Consider the following 27,523-nt stretch of genomic DNA (forward strand, 5'->3'; position numbering starts at 1 on the left):
AAAACCAGAGAACATATCAAATATACATTTCTTTTTAATCTGCATTAAATAGATCTTTTAAATAGTAGTATGTGCATTTGGAACATAGGTTGTTCTGCTTGTTTAAGTATTTTCCCCAAGCAATTCTATTTGTTTAAAACAGTGTTTGGTTTCCCATTAAAAAGTAAGCACTTGCCAATAGCTCTGCAGACTTAGAATACTGTAATGAGTTCCATGTGGCAGGACTGTTCTAATTACACTGTTTTCTTCAATTTTTGCTATTTTAGGAGGAAAAGGAGGTACATATAGTAATTTTAGAATGTAGTGACTCATTATTTTATTCTTCAAGTTTTTGTGGCCTTTCTTAAGTTGTTGGTAGGACTGGAGGGTCATAGTAGTTTTTCTAGCTGTAAAATCTGCTAGTAAATGGTATTGATGCAAATCAATGCTGGTGTAAATCCTAGACAGAGACCAGCAGTTTTATGTTGAAGTAAAGGGTTAAAAACATAATTCTTAACCATCTAGATATTCATACTTGGCTTTTATTTATTCTCAGTATAAAACATGCAGTTTTGCCCACAGACATATTGATTGCCCTCTTGGTGTGATATATTGGGAGCCATTTGTGCAGGTGCTTGCTGACAAACACTGCTTGGCTATAAAATCCAGGCCTTGGGAATGTACTGGCTGTGCACTGAGAGGTTCTGCTCTGATTTTAACGTTACAAGTGCGTCTTTAAATTTTTAGAGACAATCTTAAAATGCAAGTTGAGGCAAAATGCATAAGAAGCTGTACAAAATGAGTTTGTTGCTTTGTAACTGATCTTAAATCAACAGTGTTTATTAGTAAGCTGCCAGCAAATATTTGCTTGCATACCTTTTATTATTTCAAAGGCTTTTATTAGTAGTATGTCACAGTGCTGGTGTCATTTACATTCAGACACCACTTTCTAATGTTTTAAGCTTTCAGAGATAACAGGGAGAAAAACGCTAAGAAAATGAAACAGATCTTTTCTAATAAATCATTTTTGTGAGCATTTTGTCTCTTCAAGATTCTGTGACATCCTGTTCAGCTGAAGGAACACACCACTCGAATTGCACAACTCATTCACCTTAAATATTTAATAATGCTTTCATTAGTTGCACTGAACCAGCGGAGTAAGACCTGTAATATCTGCTGCTGGTCATCATTTTTATTCATTGTGGTTTAATAAGCATTATAATTACAGACTGAGGAAGAAATATGAGTTAACTTTGTGGTTTTGCTTGGGACTTCTGTGCACACTGGTATGATTGGAAGGGATTATACAAGCTCTGTGGGCTGAGTGTATTCTAATATACTGGTGCAGAGTTCCCAATCCTGGCACATTATTCTTCATATGAAAGTAACACCAGAAAAGATCCTGCATAAAATTGAGTCCTGACACTATTAACTCCATCTGGCTTAGTTGTGAATTATGAAAATTTGAAGGCCAAGTGGACTTGTTTTTGGCAGGTGTTCCAATGCATGCATTATCAGTGGAATTAGACTTCAACTATTTTTACCAACCATTTTCTATATCTGTTTGTAACTTGCACAAATAGCAGTTATTTAGAGAGAACAGTCAGTTAGGGAAGCTTTCATTTGGAAGTTTGTCAGAGTTCAAGCTAAAAGGCCGTTTGTAGGCATCATAACCTTCTGTGCTTGTTTCTCGAGTAAATATAGATGGTGATGATTATGATTTGGTATAACTTTCTCACTCTGGTATCACAAAAGTGGCTGGGTGCATGCTGTTTGCATTCTTAGGTTTTAGTGGGAGGTATAGCAGGGCAGACTGATATCTGGTGCATTTTTTAATGTTTTGTTAAAACATCATTTTTTCCTCATCAGCAACTTATGCGGGAGCGACAGCAGATGGCCAGCCGCCCCTTTGCTTCTGTCGATGTAGCACTGGAAGTAGGAGCTGAGCAAACAGACTTTCTACGAGGGCCATTAGAGGTAGGAACAGTGGTGCTGACAAGGGACCATTGTGTTTTGCATATTTATATTGCCAGTCTCATCTGCATCTGCTTCTGAAACCAAGCAGCATCTGATTACCTGGAGCTGACAAGCCTCAGCTACGTGTGTTTTGTCATTTCCAAGGCACAGAGTTTTAATCTCATGACATAAGCTGTACCTAAAACCACTGGAGAATCCATTAGCCTGGGCTGGGGTGACAGGCAGCTCACCTGGCAGTCCTGTTGTGATGGATGTGAGCTGAAGGAATGCAGGACTCGGGCAGGCGTCAGCAGCAAATGTCATGCTCAGTCCTTTAAGTACACAGTGCCATCTAGTTAACATCTATCTTAATTAACAGAGATTACAACAAACAACCTAACTAAAGCACTTTAGAGTAAAAATTCAGTGTTGTTTTATGCACAGAGGTTTAAAGCATACAGACTGTGCTGCATGGTTCTGTTTGTAGGAGATGGCTGCATTACTGCATTCTTTTATTGCAATAGCAGTGCTTTGGAAAAGAAATAGTTATATGTAAAGCAATATAATGTTGGAATGGTGTAATAATGCATGAAATGGATTCTAGAAGTTTCACCTGAAAATAGAGGGAAAATTACCATGTGTGGATAATAATGAATATCTAATCTAGGTTCAGATTTTGGAAGATGATCTTCTGCTTCTCTACTCCTTTAACTTTATTTACAATATTGTGTTTGCAGTTATTACTTCAGCCTATTTATGGTGGGGCCTGGGAACAAGGCGTGCTAGCTCTGAAATCTTTCAAGATTGTACTCTTCATTGCTGCCAATTCTTCTTAAATTCAAAGCTTCTCTTACTTTCCTCAATAACCAATCTCAGTGGAAGGTTAAGTACCATCTGTCAAAGCTCCAAGGTTCATGGAGAATGAGTGATGTGAAAAACAAAAGCATAGCAGAAAGAAAAAGATTCAGCTGTTGAGTACTTATCCAAGTGAGGTGCTCTGTCCTACTGTTGAACAGGAAGTCATCCCAATTATTCTTACTGTCACAATTTAAATATTTGGAATAGGTGGTGAATAAAAGTGATGTATCTTTTTGAAGAAGCTGTGTTATTTGCTGCCTTAATACCAAACCCCTCGCATTCTTCACCAAAACCACCTTATTTCTGTCTCTTATCTTGGAAAAGAAGACTTCTCCAGCTCCCCAGCTGAGGACACATTACACTGCAGTTAAAAGTTAAATTTTGCAGTGTGATTTCATTGTCTCTGCACTGGTATCTGAGAAGATTTTCTTCTGTTTTCTTTTGAAATGGAGGCAGTGAATGGATGATGAGGCATCCATACTCTAATTTTGTACATACCGATTATTTAATTAAACTTTAGAAGTAAACATCACAACTTAATTGCTACATTTTCTTTTCTTGTTTTTTATTTAGCACTAAAAGAGATCCTAAAATATTTTAATTATATTTTACAACCTTCTTTTTTTTTCCTAGTCAAGCATTTTCTAGTAATTGTTTAGAATTCAGCATCCGTAGTGTTTTTTTCTTAAGTAATGCATAGTTATACACAGAATGAAGTCCATTCAAAATTTCCTTGGAGTTATACTGATCTATATCTAAAAACAGTATTGTGCTGAGGATTAAATGAATGTGATTCCAGTATTGTTTGTCCTCTGGTATATATTCTGTAAAAATAAAGGGGCTATATTAAGCTTCTTTGTGAAAGGACACTAAAAGTTTTAGTTGCTATTCTGTTCTTCATATTCTGCTCTTTGGACTGAGGTCAATCCAGGTCACACATTTCCAGGATACAATGCTCAAGAGCAGAATAGTATGAAATACCTGTAAACTTCATTTTATTGTATTAAGTTAGAACTATTAAACTGCATTAAAAATTTTGTCATATCTGATGCTCATTGGCCCTTTTTGTGGCTGAAAGCTAAAGATCTTTTGTGAAAAAATGAGAATATATGGTAACTTCAAAATGTTCTGCTGGCATTGCAGAGATCTTGCACTGATATAGCAGGTGTTGCAGTTTTGATGATGGTGCATTGCATTCCCTCTCCTCACACTTTTATTGGCACCGTGTGTTACTGGCTGATACTTTGGACATTGTTGTTACACTTCTATTGACGTTGGAATAACTCTGACACTTCCAGTGACACCACATTGATCCGTGGGCCATTTGGGCACTGGGTAATGTCACTGAACTCTTCCAGACATTGCTGCAAGTCTCCCATTCAGCTGCTGTTCATTAGGGTCACCTGCCTCACATGGTGCTGGTGGTTTTGTACAACTGGAGCTCTGCATTGATGCTGATGCTCTGGTATATGGTAGTATTCATATGACTGCACATGATAATGCCAGCATACTGTTTGGTTAACAGCTGTATTTTACATTTATTTGTAAATATTCATAGTAGCTGTTTCACTGGAGAGGTTTCGTTTGCAATAGTAGGGCAGTTTTTACCCAGTGTTCAGAAAAGATAAAAAACCCCCAACAGTATAAATACTGTACTTAAAATAGTTGCCCAGTTTAGATACTTACAATACAACTGATGATATTTGGGTCTATTTTCAGTTAGCAGCAATTTGCAACAGATTAAAATCAAATCTTGAAAACACTACAGAGGAGAGTTGAGCCTCAGTTATGGAGTCTCCATATTAACTGCTTCAAAATCTTTAATCTGCATCATATTCCTTCTCTTCCCTGTCTGAGTGGGTTTTTAGGCATTGGCAATAGCCTTTGTTCTTACCCATTTAAACAACATTATTTATCAGTTTTTACTTCCTCAGGCCACCTTTTACATGAACAAGTCTCATCTTGTTTTCTATTCTGTCATGTTGGATTTATAACAACTCTTAAATGTTTTATTGTCGGTTTAAACGTAACACAAAACCTTAGTTTTTCCCTTGCCCTCCTTCTTTCCTGAATCACACCAACCATTGCCTTCCTAATGATATGATAGGATGTTAATTGGGATGTTACCCCAATTCTGAGTGTACCAAGCAACACTCACTCCTGTTGTGCCATGATATTAATGATATTGAACCCATGTTAGTCCTGATCTACATCTTCTTCTCCTTCTGTAATGATTTCCATTGCACTGCTTGGAGGTGATGAGGTCTGGGTGAGCCTTTACAAGGAAGGTGAAGCTGGAGGCAGGACATCCCTCACTCCCTCCAGGGGAGGACAAGAGCAATCTAAAGTTGCTGTGGTGGAGAGGGGGAAGAGAAGTCTGGAAGGCAGTGACCCTCTGGATCCCAAGAGGGAAACAGTCCAGTGCAGCTCTGGTGAAGTCACTGGTGAGCCAGGGGAAGGGAAAAGGAGAGAGAGAATTCCCAAGGGCCCCTTGCCAGCCTTAGCACATAGCACAGGCTGTTCAGAGCAGAGCCAGAAAACAGCAAAAGCATCCTGTCCAGAGAGTTGGAGAATATTAGTTGTTTTGTGATACCATCATAATTTTTTTCAGTACCACAAGCATAAAAAAAAATCAGAGTAGCATCATAGATCAATAGATGCTCATTGCTGAGCTTCTTGGCACTCAGCACCCTCAGTGTTACAATGTTTTTTATTCCTTTCATTTCTTTTTTCCAGACTTCTGAGCCATTTCCAGACTTGGTTGCTTTTTACTTCCCAGTATATACCAAAAGCTAAATCATTTAGGTTATCTTCATATTCTAAACCTCCTTTAGGCAATTTTTTTCCCCCTAGAATGTGAATCACTTTTGAAGAGTTTCTTCTACTGTGCTGCTGACAGTCATTTCAGTTAATCTATGTATTAATTGAGAAGTAAAACAATTTTTCCCCCTCTTTGCCTAATTTCTGGCTATTTTTCTTTTGAAAATGGTGACAGATTGTTTCTTTAGGTAAGACAAGGTAGACACAGCTGTAAACAAACATGTCATGGCTGGTCATGCTAAGACTGAACAGCAGCATCTTACTGTGCTGCAGCTGCTGGAGTACAGACAGGCATGTTATTGCTTGCAGAAGGACCAAGTGCAGATTTACTGCTGTGATCATCCATTTGATATATTTGTGGTATTACTTGGATTTCTTTTTCAAATCATTGTTTTTCATAATTATTTTTGTAGAAAAGCATACAGTAGATCTTTCAGTCATTTTGCATTTAATTACTGCATTTTCCCTAGAGTTGTCATAGACATTAGACCATCCTCTGCTTCTGACAAGGTAGGATGATGTCAAAAATTTTGACTTTCTAATAAAATCTGTTTTTCTTTTTTCTCTAGCAAATAATGTTTTCTAGTGAGTAATATTCATGATGCATTAAATAAGTTTTGAATTTTAGGCCCTTTTAATAAGTATGCAGCAAATATTGGCCATTGTTTGTCATTTATTTGAGTAAATAATTGGAAGGTGTGCACTGACACAAGCAGCTGTCATTTTATACAGAGAATGGCTGCTGGAAAGTAGAGTGACTTATCAAAACACATTGAAATCCTGCAGTAGAGAGTTGTGGAATTTTAAGTAATTGTAGTATATATTAGTTGATAAAGTTGTGTTGCTGGCTTCTCTTGCCAACAAAGTGACTTTTTTGCTCAGTTTACAAATAAATCTAGCTAAGGTGGATTAATTTTCTTATATAATTTGACTAAATCAGTGTGTAATTTTTGAAAAGGCAGCCTACCTTATTTTGAATAAAATTCACTTAGTTGCATGCTTCATCAGCATTGCCCCTGCATTGTGTTGATGACATAATGTCTAAAGCCAAGGAACAGGCTCTTCCCAACTCCTTGGTACAGAGCATCAGCCTTCCTCTTGATATGCTCAGTTCCTAATATTAGTCTCAGTGTCAGAGGACAGTTTCACTGCCCTTGCAAAAAAGTAATCATTTATTTTAGATAATGGTGAAATTTTCCCTCAAATGGTCACCTTGTTTCCAGTGACCATAAAGGTAACATGTATTTGGCAACAGGAGCTATCAAAGGCTGTTATAATTTCCCTTCTTGCCTACTGGAAAGTCATGTCATAGCCTTGAGCTGCTCTCTGTAGCTCAAGGGGGACCAGAGGAGAGAGAATGTAGATGAGAACAATGTGAGCAATCAGAGATCTAGAAATTATAACACAATGAAAAGGCAAGGAAAATGGGGTAGGCTATTTAAAGGAGCCTAGGTAATAACTTGCAGATATGCAAAAGGGAAACAGCAGTCAGGAGGGCAAAATCTTCCTTGGTGTGCTGCAGGTGGTAGAGGTGTAATGGACTTAAATTGTAGTAGGGAAGGGTTAGGAAGGTATCAGGAAAAGCTTCTCATGATAAAGCTCAATCACTGAAAGCAATTGCCTGGGGAGGTGATGGAATTTCTTTTATTGGGAGCTTTTTAGAGCAGGATGGACAAATATTTCTGAGGTTCCATGTACCATAGCTGCATTAGATACCTCCTTTCAGCTCTGTCTTTATTGTTATTCTGATTGCTCCCCAGCTCTTCCCTCTTCAGACTCTCTGAAAATATTCCATTTCTGTTGTTTGAACACCTTAATTACCTTCACTGCAGTGTTAGTTTTCTGTAACTGAATATTTATGACCCTTCTTTTCACTTTTGCTGTTTTATTCATTGACTTACATCCTCCATTTTCTCTCAAGATCAGAAACTGTTAAGTCTTTGCTGACCCCAGCCTCTCTCTGACTGTAGGTCTGCCAAACATGATCTCCATCCTATTTGGAATAGCTTCAATATTCTCCTTGAAGTCTGTACTGATGATGTAATTTTATTTTTTTTTTTTGTCTTGACAAAAATTTATAGTCTTTCAAAATCCATGCATTCTAGACTACTAGGTCTCATAGAAATGCAGTCAGATGTAACTCCTGACACTGAAGAGGAGAATTTGTATGGGATTACATTTTCTGCTTTTCTATATTGCTCAAAGATCATGTTAAATTTGCTGTCCACTACCTCAAGAACTCTATTATTTTGTGCTACACTTCAACCTTGATGGCTCACTGCCTTCTCTGCCCCCTCCCTCAGTACTGTTCATCCAGAAACTTTCTCCTGAGCTATTGAGTCACTTTATGTCACTTTCCAGCATTTTTCCTTCTTTCTAAATTATTGCTTCACGTTGTGTGTGGTTTTTTTGATATGCAAGGGATGTTATATCACCAAAATTCACATCTGTTGGTTCTTCCACTAGAGAAAAAGCATTTACCCCAAAGCAGCATTGTTTGTTTTGCACCACCTCCTTCCTTATATGAAGTTTTTCATGAAAAAAGATGTTTAGATTTCACACTATTTTGCTCCTCAGGCAGTGGTTACACACAACAGGGTTGCTCTGCCCAGTTAAATACCTACATTGTGTAAAATTTTTATTACTTCACCTAAAATGTATGTCTAGAAACCTGTGAGTGTTCTGAGCCGAAGGTTCAAAACAAACACCTCACCTAGCTGCTCGTGCATACAGGTCACAGCTGTAATTTTTGTGTGTGTTGTGTATACTAAATCAATGGAAAGGGTATAGATGTTCAATTTGTTGCACAGAATTGCATTAGCAATATTTCAAGACTTCTGAGTAGCATTTTTCTTCTCTGGCATATGGGAAAGCTAAAAATAACCTGAGAAATGCTGCCTGGAGTAAGCCACATTTTTTTTTTGTCATACAGGCCATATTTGTGTGTGTGTGTTTATTCCTAAAATATACACTAACACCTCAAAACCTGTTCTTGTTTTGCTTGAGTCCTTAACTTCAAGTTTTTAAAAATTCTGTATCAGTTCTAAAGTGTACCCAGTCTCTAAATGTGCAAAAAAAACTTTCTAAATCCATATGTTCTTTTCTCTGCTTCTTTATTTCTGTCCTCATGGGCACACAGGTGTTGTGAGAAAACCTTAGACATGATGTAGAGGAGGTTTGTCTAGGTGGAGGTTGATTTCCTAATATTTCATCCTAACAGGAGAGTAAAGCCTTTTCTTATTACCTCATGAACTGTAGAATCTGTAAATTCACAATTAGTTCTGTTTTTGTGTAGGTTTTTTGATAAAAATTATATCTTTCCACTTCACAAAATGTATTTGGCACACGTACTGCATAATCAGATGGCTACAGAAACTGTTTGGATAAAAATATATTATTTGTGTTAAACAAAATTGCAAATAAATTTCACGCTCAATTAGAGGAATTTTGGCTTACAAGCAAAGTGTAGGTGTTTCAGTGGTATTGGCATGCTGTGACTAGAACTCTTAAATCAATGTATTATGCATAATTGCAGATCCAGAGTATCAAAGTAATTGTTCTGATTGTTTTAAAGCAGAAGTGTTTAGATGTTTCTGTAAATGTTATGAATAATGACACTCTATCTTAATAAATTCAGTTTTTGCAACATCTTATTTGATAAAGTAGACAGGTACAAAATTCAGCAAATGCAAAGCAATTTTATATACTTATATTTTTAAGTACCCTTAGGATTCTCCTTGAACAAGGCTTGGTCATGGGAATCTTGCCTTTGGATATGAAATCCATGAGAATGAGATACTTCCAGAATTATTTAAACTGAACATACCAAAGCATGGAAAGAATTATACTATCAGAATAACTAAAAAAGCACATAGATGGGAATATTTCTCTGTTTACTGCACCTTTCTGTACACCTGATTTGTACATGCCATTCTCTGACTGGCTGCTCTTTGTAGTTATGAGTATTTTCTTAGTACCTCTTTTGGTTTTAAATCAGAAGCTATTTCTTATCTTTAAAGGAGGACATTTCTGTCTTTAAAAGGAAAGAGGAGAAGAAATAGGTACAGAAACTATAGCCTTTCATCAGCCATTTCCCATGTTTCCAGGTAGAACTGGGTACTAGAGGGTGCTTTTTGATGTTCAGGAACTTGTAGTCCTGAGCTCTAATTCAGAGGCTTTACCTTCATGCTTTTTTCCAGCTCTCTACTCAAGATTCAGCTCTACCTTCCAACAATGCCACTGAAACTGCAGCAGACGCAAGACAAGAGCACTGCCTGGGCTTTTCTTCACAAAACTTGGGCAACCTGTATGTCAGACAATCCATTTAGCTATGCTACTTTTCACTGAAGTTTTATCATTCTGTACCATCTGTCAAACTCGATTTGTTCCTGAATATGAATTATTTGCATAGAAGGCTCCTGCCCTGGATGGCTCAAAGCTCACCCAAACTTCAGAGAGCCATCCCATGTGCCATCCAACACATCCAGTGTGTTCCCCATGACTTTTCAACTCAGCAGCACTTTACTACTTGGTTCTGTCTGCTGTGCATTGGACATCATCATTCTTCAATTTCTGGTTGCAGGATGGCTCAATTTCAACAAAAAGGTTGAAGCTTGTTTGTTTTTAGGTGGGCTATGAGCCCCCACTGTTCTGCTGTCTCTATGTGCCCTGGTAAAAAGTTTGTCCCCAGGTTTCTTATCAGCTCTTGTCCCCAGAGACTGCTCTTCTCCAGACTGACCAACCACAACTCTCACAGCCTTTCCTCACCTCAGGAGAGGTGTTCCTTCTCTGGTAATTCTGGTGGCCCCCCTCTGGATCCACTCTATCAGCTCCATGTCCTGCCTGTGCTGTAGAAAAGTCATCTCATTTTTACCCCCTGCATGTTGTGAGAGGCAGTTTCTGATTTTCCAGTGATTGTTCAGGAAGGTGTGAGTGCTTACAGACAGACTGGATCACTTTGGTGTGAGTAACTCAAATTTTCAAATAAACCACGAGGCTGGTTTATGAGTTATAGGGTGTGGATTCCATTCACTGGCTTTAGCAAAGCAGAGGTAGAAACGTTGTATAAAGTGTTAATTTCAGTAATAATCAGAAGAATTATCTTTTCCTAACAGGAAAAACAGCAAAATATTGGAATTTGAAAAATGAGTGGGTTCAATCAGGATTTACAGCCCAGTGGTAGGATTCTTTAATGGCACTGAAGGAACCTTCTCCTTGGACCATTTCTTCTGAAAATCAAAAGATTCTGAATGGACCCTGCAATAAATTAAGCACTGCAGTAAAGAAGTTAAAAAGGCAGTTAGACTGCAGTGAAATTGGGAAGAACAGTGAGTTTGTATCAGGGCTATCTCCTTCAAAAAATCAGCAGTATTTGTGATATGTGATCACTTCCAGATATAACAAATCTCTTAAAGCTTCCTATAACAAAGACTGTAAAACATTATGGTTCATTAGTGTGAAGCAGTAAAGTTTTTAACAGATACATAAGAAATAAAATTTTCCCTTTTTTCATCTTTGGTATATATTAATCTTACTAGATTTTTTATTTAAAGTAGAATTTTGCCTTTCTGAGTGTCGTTCCTTGTACTATATCCTTGGCAAAATGACCTTTTTCTTATCTTTATTATCCAGCTTTCAGTAAGAGACTAGAAAGTTTATAGAGGTACTTGCTGTCACTTTCTTGTCTCAACTGTTTAGGCCTTTAAAAATGATGTACAAATATTGAACCAGCTGCAGTTCATAAATAGTTATTCTTTTCTACAAACAACTTATTGGTTATTAAAGGAAAAATCACTGGGCTGTTGGAAAAGTAGGCAAGCAATTTAATTTATATTGAGAAAAAATTCAAGTTGTAGGAATCAGACGGAATAAAATATAACCTTCTATAAAAATATAATGTGTTTAAATGTCATTTTATGTGCAGAAAAGAGCATTATGCAATGATTCACAAATATGATTTGTTTTGCAACACCAAGCACACAAATGCAGGAGGATCTTTAAGATCACCACTAAATACACCAGGAGTCACTGACATGACTTTGGCAGTGAGATCCAGTGAGATCATTTCCCTCTGGGCAGATGGATGCTGTAAATTGTGTCTTTCTTGGTCATTTATTTTTCATGAAGGAAATTTTGAATTTATGTAGTTATAAAATTTATATATATATATATAAATATATATAAATATTACCACTTTCTCATTAATTAAGTCAGACAAACTTATATTATTATAAAAGATAATCTCCAAAGCCAACTGTCATTTACTTCTGTGTACCTTGAGGCATTGATCATGAATGTTATTTGAATTCCTTTCTCCCATCACTCGTTGAAGTCAAGGTAGAGTTGCACCGGGTCCTAATGCAGCACAAGATAGATCTTCCAGTGTACCAATAGAAAGAAAGTAGTGAAATACTCCACTTACTCTGGTGGTTTATTGAGGAATAGTGGATTTGTGTGTATGGTTAAATACAGAGCAATTGCATAAATATACTTTTTTAAATTGAAAAATTGTTTTAGTTTTCCCATTTCCTGCTGTAATTAAATGGTAGAAAAGCATCTACAAGATTTGATCGAATTGATTTTTTTTCTCCAGAATAGTTAGAGCATTTCTTTTTATTCTATTAGGACACTTTCCTGAGCAATATTCATTGAAATGGCAGCAATGTGCAGCATATTTTGATCTAGCAACAGTTTATAGCCAGTTTGCAACTACTTTGCAAAATAAATAGCCAAAGTAGCATTTAAATAAACTAACCCAGATGTCTGTCTCATTAGTGACTTTTAATTCTGTGAAGATGTAATAGCACAAGGTGAAAAGAAAGTAAGAGAACTGAAAGGAATTCTCAGACTGTGTAGGCACATGCACTACACACAGCCATTGGCATCCACAGCTGGAAATGACAGAAATCCAATATATTTAGTGTGTGATGTCATGCTTTGAGCTTGGCTTTTTTTTTTTTTTTTTTTTTTTTACACATACCTTTGGGCTTGAATTTATGTGAGAGGGCAAAGTCAGAGAAACTTGTCAAGGATTTGGGATAAAGGACAGGGGAATTTGTGAAAGTCTGCCAACAAGCTAATATTTCAGTAACATTACTGATCTAATCCAAAAAACTTATATATCTTGTAATACTTGGAATTGGCTTTGTTCCAAGAACTTCTACTGTGCAAGATGAGGAAAAAAAATGGATAAAGGTTTGATTACAGCCTTTAGTCATGTTTTAGATATGCCATCTTAGCCACTGAGTATCTTGAGGATAAGGTCTAAAACCTTGAATTTATATTCTTTAGAAAGCCAGCACAGAAAGCAAAGGGTAGAGCTGATGTTTTTGCAGCAATCTCTGTAATAGCCCCTGCTGCTGAGGTGTGCTCTATTACTCTGTTTCAGACAGTTTTTCAAAGGACTTAAAATGTCCAAGTGTATCACAGAACTGAACAGCCATTAAGAGGTGAATGTAGTGCAATCAACTCATTACAAGGGGCAACAATTTTAAATCAGCTGGGAAAGTCAGAAAGCATTATTCAGAAGTGCTTAAGGAGAAAGCATTATACAGAAGTGGTTAATGAGAGCTGGGACTGAAGGAGAAATTCAAAAGCTCTTCTCTACAATGGGTTATAATTGATCATTGCATGGTACATCTGTGTAATTGTAGGGTCTTCCACATGCTTCCCCCTGCTCACCTGTCTGTCCATCTTCAACTAACCAGCTCTTCTCTAGCAGGCAGATCTTTTCTGAGCACCACTCTGTTCTGACATCATGATCATTGGGTTTGTTACAAGGTGAGCACCTCTGACAGACAAATGCAGCTATTTGTTAGCTGTGAGTTTATGGCACTAGAGATCATCTTCTCATCAGCTGTTTTAGAGACTTCACATTAATAGGACCAGGGAACTGATCCTTGTTAGAAGAGCTCATGTTAAGCTGCAATTCAATATTTTCACTTACTGAATTTGAATTAGGCAGTAAATCTAATCTTTAGAAAATAGCATTCATCATGCACAATAGAATCATAGATGATTTAGGTTGGAAGGAACCTTCTGTAGTCATACATCAGTCAAAGAGACTGGGGAGGAGCCAAACCCTTGAGAGAGTTAAGCTCCCTATTGTGAGATTGTTTAGGGCCATTGTTTCATGGTGTTATGAATATTAAGAAATATTAAGGAAGCTGATTCTGCAAACTCGCTGAGTCCTGTTCAAATGTTTAGCAAGCCTTTACTAATATCTCACCAGAGTCTCCCTTCTTGAAATTTCCTTCTATTGCCTATTTTCTTATCTTTGTTAGAAAAGGTTGGAATTACCAGAGTCAGCCAAAGACCCCAACTTAGGTTTCTTCTTTTAAGACTGGAAAAATCACTTACTGCCAGACTTTTCTTCTAATTCTTAGGCCACCTCTATCTCACTGTTTTGTTTGCAAAGATACAATGGAAGATTTTTTTGAGTTTTGCTGAAGTCAAAGTTAGCACCATCCAGCCTTGTCTTTCTCTGAGTCTGTCGCACCGTTACCAAAATTTACCAGGTTGGTGGGGCAAACTTTGTCTTTCACAAATCCATGCTGGCCATTCCTTGCCAAATTCTTGCCCCTCACATGCCTGGACAGGGCTTTTGGGGTGATTTCCTTCATAGTCTTTCTTCTTACCAGTCAAAGGTGGCAGCATCTTCTCAATGACATTGCCCAGTTCCCAGTATCCCTGCTGTTCCTGGGGACTTGTCTGTATCCAATTTAAGTGATTCCCCAGCTCATTTCTCTACTAACTCAACCAGTTGTAAAACATGAGCAAAAACCAGAATCTTGGTTGCTCAGGATTTCAGGTTCTTTTGTGTATGTGGAAAAAAGTTGGCTGTAAAGTTCTTGCAAGAGCTGGAGAAGTTTTGATGTTAATTTAATCAAAGAACTGCTATGAAGGCACTTCCTTCAGTAGCACCATGTAAGAGTGCTCAGTGTCTGGTTTTCTGCTGATACTGGTAAGAAATATTTCCCAAGTTTTTCTGTAATGCCAGCCCCTAAATTCCTTTCCTTTTTTCCTGGCCTTTGTATCTTAGTAGATGTAATGTGTACCTTTACAGTGGTTTTTTTTTTTACACCTATACTGTGTTTTTTTTAAAACGTGTTTAAGTGTTGGCAGTGCATGTGCAGTTAAAAAATGCAGTTGGGAGTTTTGAGTTATTTGTATGGTGAGAAAAGTTTGGGGTGGGGTTTTTTATGGTTTTTTTGGTTTCACAAGCTTTTGGTAAAATGATACCAGCCCAGAAAAGTTTACTAAAGCTGAGAGCCCATTAAACATGAAATTTGCAGAACTTTGTGTGTGGAGCAATAATTGACCATTCCCAGCATGGGTAGGGAAGAAAAGTTTCTTTTTTTTTTTTTTTTTTTTTTAAGCAAGATGCCTTGGCTGGAGTTCACTTTAAAGGTAAGGGGGACTATTCTAAAGCTGCTTTCTATACTGTACAAACTGGTGATGCTCTTTTAGTTCTTCAAAGAAGACACTAAAGAGGAAGTACAATTCAGGTGCCTGTTACAAAGAGTAAAAAAGGAAATTTTTTTTGACGCCTGATTTTCTTTGTTTGATTTTTTTTTCCTCTTTTCTTGGTATTATGTCAATTTAGTCTTCGTATTTGTGTTTGACAGCTGCATTTTAGAAGAGCCCAGTGTTAAAAATCATCTCTTTTAAGGTCATCCTAGTATTTCTTTGCTACTGTCTTCTCTGAAATACCCTAACCCCTCTTCTTAATGGTGATAAAATTTTATGTAAATAAATGGTACCTTCTTTTTGGAATAGATGCATTCATTTGACTAATTAAAACATCTCAATTCCATCATAAATACATCATCTTCTTTCAGTGATTAGTTGATACAGTTCAGTCTGTGAGAGTCTAGGCTGTGTATTTTAGGTCAGCAGGTGTGCTAACAAATACAATTGATACAGATTATATTATTCAGATGTGTGCATGTATCTTAGTAATGGCTCTGGTTTTCCAAGAGAGGTGATGGAATTGTGAGCTCCCAGGTGTTGTAGAGTGAATCATCCCAAATACCTCTCTCCTAAGCATGTTAGATTACAAAGCATGTAAACAGAAGAGTCAGTGTGATGAAAATGTGCTTTAATTGCTTTCACAACAGATGTGGTTATGGAGTCTGAGCTCTAGTTTAGCTGTATCCTTGTAATCAACATCTCTTCATTTCCACTCTTCCAACAAATAAACCATGTTCAATGACAATCTTTGTGATATGTTAACTTATAGTTGTAAATAATGTAATGCATGTCGTAATCTTTCAAGCATGTTCACATTGCAGTCCTGTCCTTTGGAGTAAAATTCAGAACAAACAATTTTATAGTTGGCTGCACTATGACCGAATTTACAAACAGAATTGTTTGTGTGATTGTATCGGTTTTTTTGGGAGAAAACCCTTGAGTATGTGATATAAAACAGCTTTTGAAATTGGAGGAGTGGCTATCTTGGAAAGTGAATCCACAGTGTTATATAAAAATACTTGAACCTGAAAACTGAGAAACTGCCCTCTGTCTATGACATGATGTTCCTAATGCAGATACTGATCTGCTTCTAGAGATATTTTAATCTACAAAGAATGTGACACTGAAGTTATTAAGTGTTGGTATTGGTACCCTGTTCCTTAGCTGGAAGTGTCAGTTAAGACAGTGCATTAATGACTATGGGGTACATAGTGAATCTTTTAAAATTTGTATTCAGAAATTCCCTGTCACTAGTTTAATGAAATCATAAGCAACTTGAAGTCAATGTGACACAAGAAATGATACTCAAATGTCTCATCTCTAATGAATGACAGTAATTAGCCATATTTCAAGGAAAAGATAATATATCACAGATAAGGAAGTTCATATTTCATAAAGTGCCCATTATGGGAGACGTAGGGCCAAATGAACTCTTATGTTACACTCTTATATAAGCTCTTCTGTCACAGAATATAATATTAAAATGATCATTCTAAAGTAAGTTTTAAGATGGAGAAAACTTTTGAAAATTGATGGCTTTAGTGAACAGTCAATAGTATATATATTTATATATATTTGTTTTTATAGGAACTAATGCAATACTCATGGGAATTAAAGAAAGGCAGTTTGGTTCCCCTCTGGTCATTTCCACAGTGACTCAAACAGTGCTAGCTTTGTCTTTCTAAGAAGGCTAAAAATAAAACAATTGTTCTCAAGTATCTAAAAGTCCTTTGCTGCTTATAAAGCCTAGCATGCATCACTGACCCTGTGATATGGTGGCCTTGGAAATGATCTATGGAAAGGGAATGAGGCTTCCCACATTGCATGGAGATCCAGATCTTTCTCTTCCATGTTAGAGTGGTCTGAGGTTCAATAGGATGTAGCTGATTGATACCAGAATTTAAATCATTCCAATATCTAAAACTGAGTATTGGGTAAATAAAAATGTTTCCATTTACCCACCCTAAGTAAAAGGGTGGAAAGCTTGGAAATGGTGATCAATGGAATGGGTAAAAGCTGTGACTGAATCCAAACCCTGCCCATTGCAGGAGCTGCACTAACATACAGAGACATCTACTGGAAAGCAGCAGAAAGGGGAACCTCAGTGTACCTGCAGTGTTCCCACCTGTGACCACAAAAATGTGTGTGTGAGTGAGAAAGGTGGTGCATGTTGGAGGGTATGGATCCAAGAAGGCTGTGGAGCAGCTTTTGTTGCAGTGCTGGAACCTGCACACAGGTGAGGTGCAATGTGGATGAAGTCTGCAGCTACAGAGGCCTGTCAGCTTGAACAAGGTGGCCACAAAGCAGGGCTGTGCTGCTTTGTGCAGGAGTGAGGCATCCTCTCACCTTAAAACACACAATGGGGGCTCATTCATAGGAAAAACCATATGGTAATCCTCTTTAATTTCTCATGTTAAAATGTTTGTGATTTTGTATCTCAGTTTAGGATTTTGTGTTCAAACACTAGATTAAAAAACAGAATTGGTGCATACCTGACTATGGTCAAGAGCATCTTACTGAAAACAGTCAAGCCTATTTCTGCATGTGGTGCTTTAGCAATTGTCTGCTAGGAAACTCACACTTAAGTGGAATAAAGGGGGAAGAATATCAATATTTCTAGCATTTTGAAATATCTTGAAGTTCATAAGACTGCATTACTGACTCTAAGGAGAAAACTCAACTTTTTTTTTTAAGTATTTTTCAATCTGTTTCCATAGAGGTGATCTGTAGAGCCTTCTGTAGAAATGTAGGTTTCTTATAAAAATTAACACATGAAATTCAGTTTCCTCATAAATTGCAATACTGTTTAAACAGACATTGTATTTGAAAAGACATGTAGCTTTTCTTCAGCAGTTCTTGAAATGGAGTCATAGGTATTTCTACAGCTGACAGATTCAGATTCAGAGTAGCAATTTGGAAGGAATAAAGGATGTACTGTAAACTGGAACAAATATTCCTGTTGTATGAATACTATCTGAAGCATCCCATTGATGTCTTTGCATGTTCAGAGAAAATTAACACCGTTACAGTTCATTTTCCTTCCTTAAAATGTGAAGCTGATTTATCACTGTTCTAAGGGTGTGGCTTCAAAAGTGCTTGAAATGCTTGCAATGCTCCAGATTGTTAATTATGACACTTTAGACAAAGTGAGGTAATTCCAGTATTATCTAAGAGTAATTTCTACAAACTGAGAAGTGTCTGTGGGCTATGGAGTCAGGCTCCCTGAAGTGTGAATGTGCTTTTGCTGATTGATAGCTTTGCATAATTTAAGTAGTAAAATCTTTACAATGCAGATGAGAACCTTTGAAGGAAAGGAAATGTTATAGTATTTCAGTAGCCTTATAGCTATTCAAAACATTCCATAGTAAATGATGTTTATTTCATGTTTAGGTTTAGAAATGCTTCTTATGTATTAGTAGATATCCATCCCACTTTACACACAGAAAAAATGACAGAGAAAAATTGGAAGCAAGCCCAGGTTTTTTTGCTCCTTATCCAGTGACCTAGTCATAAGTGATAGTATTTCTGTTGGTCCTTCCCATCTAGATAGGGCTTTCAGCATAAGAGAGGCAGTAAAATATAGCCCAGTAATTACTGCAACTTCTCCTAAAAATGCAAGGCTTAACTAGAACTCGTTCAGAAATATGTTGTCAATTTAAAAACACTAAATAAAGTGTTGGGATAAATTTCTCCCAGACGATTTTGCTATTGTAATGCCTATTGCTGTAGTAATCCATTTTTAGATGCCTGACTCAGAACTGAATCCAGAGCCATGTGTGGAGCAGAGCCAAGAGGGAATACTGAAAAGGGATGCCTCTTCAAAAGTACCTCAAACACAGCAGAAAGCTGATTCTGTCAAATCAGGATTTACATCTGAAAATGATCTCCTGGAGTTGTGCTTGTGCTTCTGCTCTCAAAAATCAGAGAGAGGGCTGCTACATTTCTCCTTTGTGCAGTGCCTCAGACAGTCCCTGAAAAGAAGAGATGGGTGTGCCAGGCTGTCATCAGCCAGCAGGGAGAGAATCGTTTCTGTGACCTGAATGTGAGGCTATAGGGTGCTCTTGTCATTTTCTGCCATAACTGTGACTCTGCTATTGTAGAGAAAAGGGTTCTTGAACTCAACAAATTCGGTGGAAAAATGGCTTGTGACCTCAGCTGCTGTCCTGGGAGACAGAAGATGGGGATGGCTTTTATAATCTCTGCTCTGAGTGATGTCCAAGCCTTTAATCCAGTTATACTGAAGTTATGTGCAGTTCATGAATTGCCCTTCAACTCACAATCAAAAACTTTGTCTCTCTCTAGAAATAGAATAGAAATAGGTTACAAAACTGTTCTTTGACCAGGTTTAATTAATCTTGAATTTTTCATTGTTCCATAGGAAACTTGAGCAGAAGAATGTTTACTTTTGTTTTCCTGCATCTATTTCTGTAAGAGAGAAACGTTGAAGTCATTAACTATTTTTAGACTGCAGTAAATTCTGAAAGTGTGAAAGTTTCTTTGTGTACCAACAGGAGTTTATTGGTGTTGGACTTAGGTATCAGTAAAATAATAGTTTGCTTTTTGATTTTGTTGTTGTTGGGGCTTTTTTTTTCCTAGTCTTCAGGTGGTTAATACTTTTCACCTGTTTTTTATGGTCTGTTTAAAATCATGCCTTAACTTGAGCTGTGATAAATTTAAGAGCCACTTAAAAGTTGTCTTGCCTTCATCCATTATGTCTCAGAGTCTTCAGCTTTTACTGGTACTTGTAGATTTTGATTTAATAGTCTTTTAAAAGTTGTTCAGTAAAGCAAATAGAGTTCTTGACACTTAAAGCATATTTCCAGTTTGTTCTGGAGCTCTTCTCTGACTGCACTGAATGCACAGAAAATTCCCCATTTTCTGTCTGGTTTGTGGACCAGTACTGGTACCAAAGGATGAAATCTGAGAGTTGATCATAAACTGCTGTGGTTTTTTTAAGGCTTTATTCTTGGTAAATTTCTGGTCAAAAATAATCATAATTTTACAAATCTGTGTAAAAGCATCCCTGCACTTGTCTGCTGCTGTTTCCCAGCTCCCCCTTAGGAGTGAATGCATTCAGTGTTTAGGTAGGACCTTGCTTTCAGCTGTGTTGTGATGCATACATCTTCCTGAACTTCAAGAGTGTCCATCAATGGTAAATAACAATTTCATACAGATCAATGTTATTTATAATCTGAAAGCTTTATTAGAAAGACATAATTCCCATGTAATGATTAAAGTAATGGGTTGTATGTGCTCAAGTATCAGTTGTTTTAGGATGGCAATGGAAATAGCAGCTTTTACTTCATCACAAACACAATTTGTGATAACCAGCCTGTATTTTGATGTATACTTCTACTTGGGTCAGTCAGTTCTGGTGCTGAACTGAAAGCAAGATCCACTTACAGGTTTTCAGTCATGTGCTAATGCCTTGCAGCTTTGAAATATGACTTCTTTTATTCTGTTGCTGTAGCAGTTTATCTAATGAAGTCTGAACATATTTCTTTACAGAAAATATCTTCAAAACAGTTTCAAAACTGAAGCAGTAAGTAGTTTTTTCTAAGCTCCCAATATACTGAGGGGGTGGGGAGTACATTTTAAATCTGTTCAACTGTTATCTTGATTTACTGAATACGGATAATTTTCTTTTGACCTCTTTTGTGTGTTTATAATAAATTTATAAACTCTTAACTGAGCCTCCTGCTAGAAGGAAAATGTCAAATACCATATTTCCCCCTGCCTTTCAGCTATCAAACTCTTTCTGACAGGTGGGAATAACCATTTGATTCATGTCAGCACAGATTTGTGAGGTGTTAGCTTGGGTAATGATCCTAAATTAAATCTCTGATTATCTCCTCATTTGTGTCACCGTAGCTGTGAATCCGGAAAATCCATTTCATGTTCTTGGGGAGGGAAATATCAGACTTATAGAAGAGTTCTGAGATGAGGTAAAATGTCATGTTATTAGTCTGACTTGAAGCTAGAGTTAAAATACTTCCTCATTTAGGAAGAGGTTTTGAGTGATTTCTGATAAACAGTGGCACCACATCAGCGCTGTAGTGCTGTTTATGTGCTGTTCAATTTTTAACTAGGTTGGTCAACATCTGTGTTCAGCCTGCAGCATCTTCCCAGTGGAAGCTCAGTCTGTAGCTCTAGGACAGGCTTAGTCCATGGATTACTTTTTGCTAACAGAAATGATTTATGGAAGCTCCCATAAGGAGAGAAGTCATGAGGCAAAGCACAGACAGCTTTTCATGCTGTAAGGGAGAAGATAGGAGGTAAGAGTCTGACCTATTTTTGAGATGGCATTTCAAAGCTTTTGCTGTTGGACTTTTTATTTTATTAAAATAATTTATGTTACTAAAGGAAAGTTGAAAGGGATTTCTAAATATTTTAGTTTATTGCTGCTTGTTTGCAAGTGTGGTTGATCTTCCTTGAAGTCTCAGATTACAGGAGAGTGTTAATACAGTAGTTATTTTGGAATGTGATCTGCCTGGACTAACAAGCATGCTGCACACTGATGTGAGGTACCTGCAGTAAGTGCATGAAGCTGGGAGGAACTTTTACACTCAGTAGTGTTTGAGAGCTGTGAGTGCAAGGTGCTGGGCTCTGTCAGATGCCTATTGCAGGTGTGCTGGAGCATTGATTTGTTTCAATGCCTTGTTTGCAAAGTAAAGGAAAAAAGGCTGATAAAATTTGAAGGAATGTATATTTACAGTGGCAGGCATGCATGGACTGACATGGTTCCTGGATGTAAAGCTTTATGCAGATTCATAAACTCTTACATTATTATGCCATCTCACTTTTTCATCGTACTGTAACTGCATGTTTTTATTCAAGCATTGCAACTGAAATTCAGTGACTGTTGAAAATCTGGAAGGGGAAGGTATTTCCATAGTATTAAATTATTTCTAGCTGGCAGCTTCCTCAGAGCCTTTAAGAAATTGATGTTTTGCATAATTTTTCAAAGGCTCCAAATAGGCTGCTTTTTGCTTAACTTTCCTTGTTCCCAGTTGCCATCAAATACCCTGGAACACTTCAGAGAGGGGAGGGAGAAAGCACAGGATGAACTAAACTCATGCCATGGCCCAAACCAGAGGACTTTTGTGTTCTGTCTCCTGTGAGTCTTCTCTGCATTTTCTTCTTCAGCATCTGGACATCAAACTCTCCAGATGTCCTGAAGTGTATTAAGTGCTTCCACAGAGTGTTTTGGCTGAGTCAGCCAGAAGCAACAGAGGACACTGCATCCATGCCAGTGTTATTAAAAGCACAGACTCAAGTCTAATACTGCAGCAGGAGGCAGGCATTTGTAATGAAACATGCTGCCAGTGGGAAGAACAGGGGTGTCTGGATGGTAAATAAAATTACTAAATATTTTCCAAGTAGTCAATGGCAAATTTGAGTTACAGTCTGCTTTAAATTATTTACAGAAGAGTTTAAATTTGCAAACTTATTACAGCAAGCTGCTGCCTCTAACAACACTCAGGTTCTTGAAAATTCAATGCTAAAATGAGTTATTACAAGTGAGTTAGCTGTCTGAAATTAAATTAGGTGATAAACAATCCATTTCTCTGCAGTAAATTGGCATTCATGACAACTAGTTCTAGTATGCACCTGAACCCATTATTCTTGGCACTTCATAAAGTTTCAATTGATAGCAATTTGTATTGACAGACTCTTATTGAGTATAATTCTCAACAGAAACTAGCTAATCAATTAATTAATCCTAGTGTTACTCAAGTTTGGTTTTATGTTGCTCCATCATTCAGAAAATTAACTGTTAACATTGTTTACAATTAATATAACTTAAACACTTTAGTTTTCATTGGCAGCATTACCAAGCTTAGACTAATTAAGTAAGCATTAAAGCCTTCTGTATTACTAGCAAAACCGAAAATTATGCATGCTAAATTGAAAAACACACAGCAAAAACTGATTCTATAATGCATATCATTATGCAGGATTTCAAAACAGAATGTTTAGTCTTGCATTTCCTCTTGAAAGCTGCTTGGCTGCATGTGAAAAGTCCTAGCCTCTTCTGAAGAGACTTGAGGGAGTAATCATCAGCAATATTATGATGAAAAGCACCATCAAATCATGTTCTTCTAAGGCTATCTAATAGCTATTTGCATCTTCCCTCACATTTAAATAAGGCTTTCTTAGAATTCAGTGTTGCAAAGGAGCAAATCCATCCCACTGCCAGACGATCATGGACAGATGCTCTAAGAATGTGACTGCAGTGACAGTGCAGAGAATGCCAGGACTGATCAGCTTGGAGCCCCCTTGAGTCAAAGGGGCTTCCCTGGAAAATGAGGGCCTTCTCACCTGCCTCTGACTGCAGCAACAAAACCTACATCAACTGTTTTGATTTGTGTTGACAAAAAGTTAATTCCATAATATTAAACCCTTAAATTCCATTAGATGCACTCTTATCTTATTAAACAGGAGTCCTGGCCCAGAGCCCTACTTTGCCCATGTAAACACAGCATTCCTCTTGCAAATTGGGAGAATGGCCCTGCTCACCTTTACATGAATAAAAATATTTCTTTCATGGAAAGAAGTAGAACTTTCTGCTTCTGAGAGAGCTCTAGATTTAAAAACTGATATTAGTCTTGTCTAGGTGGCAATCAGGAAGGCTGTATGTTTTATTTAGGTCCATTAGTAACATTTGTGTATGATTCTTTTTACCTCTGGTTTTCTTCAGCAGTTTGTACTGAGTGTCCTGGTTTTGAAAGCTTTTTCAAATATTTTCATGGTAAATGGTGTGTGGTGGGTACCTCTTTATTTGGTCACTGAATGACTGAATGCAGTACAAGAATTTTAACAGTGGAATAAGGTCATTTTCATCTTATGAGTCATGGTTTCAGGGAGGTGGAAGGCACACAGAAGTCACCCAAATGCCTGCTTGCTTCTTGTGGGACTGGCTGGAGGAGAAGCTGGAAGGAAACCTGGACTTTGTTATCTGAGCAAGAGGTGCTGTGGTAGTTGAGCTGCCTCAGAAGGAATACCCCAAATGTCTTTTTCTTTGTTGCTTCCTTACTTTGGAAACAATCAGGGATTCTCTCAAAATCACTCCCATTGTCTCCTAATTACAATCTACTAGATTGAGCCTGAGAGATGTCAGACACATCTCTTTGATATACTAATATAATATTAAGGTAGAGGACTTTTTATTTTTCTAGTAGATAATTTAATCTAAATCAGAATCTGACCTGTGGGGATGAAGGAAGCCTGAAATGAAATGCTACAAAATTTCAGGTGCACACTTTTTTCAGACCTCTTTTAACACAGGAGGGCTAGGATGTGATAAATCAGTTTAGATACCGAAGAACTTGATTGGGATACTCAATTTTACTATAATAGCCTAATCTAAAATACTCAGTCCTTTTCAGCTCCTCTATACTCTTTCAAAATTGCTCCTAACAAGGACAATCTCTAAAAATGGGGCATTTGGGACAAGTTAATGGTGCTATAGCTACTCAGGATAACCATTACTGAAGAGTAGCATTTGCTGCCTAAGCACAAGGCTGCATTCAGTGAATAGTATCAAAGGTGTTCTCTGGCAACTTGGAGAGACTCAAAAAGAAAGAGATATTTACCTTTTGAGATGTGCAGTTCGACAAAACCACTGGTTTAAAATAACCCACAACTTCAATGTAGAAAGAAATGCAAAGTGACAGAGAGGTTAACCTAGTTTGCAAATTCCCTTCTGCTTAGATTTTTCATCAAGTTAAACTCCAGGAATTGGGACTTACCTTATTCTGACTTAATTTCACTTTCAACATCAATTCTTTGATATTTTTATCAATGCTTATTCCACTTAGGTTTTTCAAAGACAATCCCATTACCCTGATTCCCTCAGTTTCTCTCAAAATTTTTCATGCAATTAAATGCTTGCCTTTAAGTTACCAAGTGTGATGGTATAGTGCTGCATTGGAATATGTATCCTGCATAACTTAACTTGCTGTGGAAGTCTGACTTGCCTTATTGATAAGTTAGATTCAAGGGCTCAGCATGACCATCAGCAATTTCTCTGTAATTATGTGAAAAGTTAAAATAACATGAGGAAAGGACACAGAATCAGGATTTTTAGTATGTCAAGGGAAATAGAAGTGCTGAAAATAAGATTTCTCTACTAAACTGGGAAGAAAAATGAAAATATTTTTAATTCAGTCCATTTCTGTTCTTTGTCAACAATCTAATCACTTCAATATTTAACTGTTTTTTCTTTTTGGAAAGAACTGCTCTTTTTGGAAAGAAAGGGCAATGTGTCTGAGTATGGATAGATAGGGGTGAACTAGCTGGGGTTTTGTTGGGGTTTTTGCTTGGTTTTGCTTTTTGTTGTCGATTTGAAAGAACACCACCCCCATCCCTGCCAAGACCCAAGACTTTTTAGCTTTGAGAAACTTGAGCAATCAAATGCTGTTGCTCAGATCACCTAACCCAACTCCAGCCTGCCAAGGAGAAGGCGTGTCCCTGAGATGTTCTTTGGCACAATTTTGCCATCTTTACCTGTTGCCAAGTCTCAGTTCCACTTTGGGAGAGGAAGCAGCAGTATTGGAATATCTTTGCAAATCTCTTTCATCCTGGCAAAGAGACACCGTTGACTCCATTAGTGATAAACATTAGAACACTGTGTGCCTTTTACTTCAGAAGCTTTTGGCCTTCAAGGTTGCATTTTTATTTCTAATCAATTAAGAAAAATTGAAAGAATTAAGAAAAGCCATATATATTGCATGCAGAAATGATGTCATAACTTACTGTGTCTTTTATTTACTAGGTTATTTGGAATACATGTACAAAGACACAAAGTTTGCCATTTATCAATCAATGACAAATTAGTCTCTGCAAATAAAGCAACTGGGGGAAAGCAACTTGATGGACAGGGAAGAATCCAGCTAAAAGTGACTTCTCTTGGGAAAAAAAATTATTTACTGCTTACAAAGATGTGGTTTTGGTTCTTTTTCTTAACTGCGACAAGTTTTGTGATGCATAGCATCACAAATGGCAAATCTACTTCCGGAGATGTTGGCACTGAGAGCAATCAGACTGGTGACTGGGAGAAGGCATGGAATAAAAATAACACTGAGAGCAGTAGATTATCTTAATAAAAGCATATGCAGTCATAAGGAAATGTAGGTCTTCTGCTTTGAATTAAATTAGTGCTTGCAGGGTTACTGACCCCCCACTAAGTGAAAATGTTCTGCCTTCTGTCTGATGTCCCCATTCCTGAGCAGACCTGCCACTGCAGGATGAAAGGATACCTTAAAGTTTGCAACACCTTCTTTAGTTCCATCACCTTTATTTTATTTTATGTTCTTATGTTTAAGCCAGACCAGAATCTCACTCCAAATTTTCACCTCATTTAAATGAAGAACAGTTTCCTCCCACTCCAAGAGTGCCATATAAGCACAAAAATTTTCAAGCAATAACATCTCAAAGTACAGAACTACTTTCTTCTTCATGTTTTGTTATCTGACCTTTCATTGGCATGCCAGTTTAATTAATGGTGCATAATTGCATCCCACTGCTGACAAAAAGCTGCAATGTTGTTTACTTTTGTTAGTCAGGGCCAATTATCTGTAAAGTCACCCTTTGAATTTTCTACAATCAATCATCACCAGTGTATGTTAAAAAAGAAAGCTATTTCATCAAAAGGTGGATTTCTCTCACCCCACAGTTGAGTACAGAAATACAGCAGTGTCCTTTCTGTCATCTTTTTACCTTGAGTAAGTGGTGATTGACAAAGACTCACTGGAGCAGGGTACTGAGTCTTCCTAGAGGAACTGTTCTCTCTAAATTTGAAATTTGAAACTGCCACTAGGTGAATTTCGTCTTTTAATTAGGATATTTCTCAATGGGAAAACATTGTGTTGCTATGAGAACTTGAATTTTAGAAGGGACCCCCTGAAAGTCCCAGCTCCTCTCTGGGCCACAGAACTGCTGTGACTTTTTGTCCCTCTCTGCATATATCGACTCTCATTTTTGATGGAAGCCTAAATTTTTTCTGGATGTCAGGATTTATCTTTTACACATCAAGCTTTTTTACTCAAAAAACAATGAGCACTTTCTAGTCTAAAAAACTTGATGCAAGATAAGGAAAAAGTATTCCTTCTCTCACATAGTTTACTTGTAAACTGTTATTCATAACAGATCATTTTGACTTACTGAACTGGTTTTATTTGCATTCAATTTTTTTTAAAAAAACACAGAATTTTATTAAGGTGGGTAGATAATTGTAACTGTAATATTGTTGAGATCATTACTATTTGTACATGTGTGTAAGATTTGGCAGCTTTTTCCCTTTAAAAACAGCATTTCTCTTTGTTTGTTTCAGTGTTATCTGTTTAAAGATAAAGAGCTGAAAAGAAAAGGCTACAGATAAAGAATAGCTTGGACTTTAGAAAAGTTGAACATTGTTAGAAGTGGATGATGTGTCAGA

General features: G+C 37.2%; 1 protein-coding gene across 1 annotated transcript in view; it reads left to right on the forward strand.

Annotated features, from left to right (window-relative positions):
* Positions 1-27,523, forward strand: part of ATRNL1 (attractin like 1) — a 431,686-nt gene that overhangs the window by 312,530 nt on the left and 91,633 nt on the right. Inside the window, exon 27 of the mRNA XM_009087164.4 lies at positions 1,849-1,956. Coding sequence (XP_009085412.1) covers positions 1,849-1,956 — 108 coding nt within the window. The remainder of the gene's footprint in view (positions 1-1,848; positions 1,957-27,523) is intronic.

The sequence above is a fragment of the Serinus canaria genome, chromosome 6 (assembly GCF_022539315.1).
Source record: "Serinus canaria isolate serCan28SL12 chromosome 6, serCan2020, whole genome shotgun sequence".
NCBI lineage: Eukaryota > Metazoa > Chordata > Aves > Passeriformes > Fringillidae > Serinus > Serinus canaria.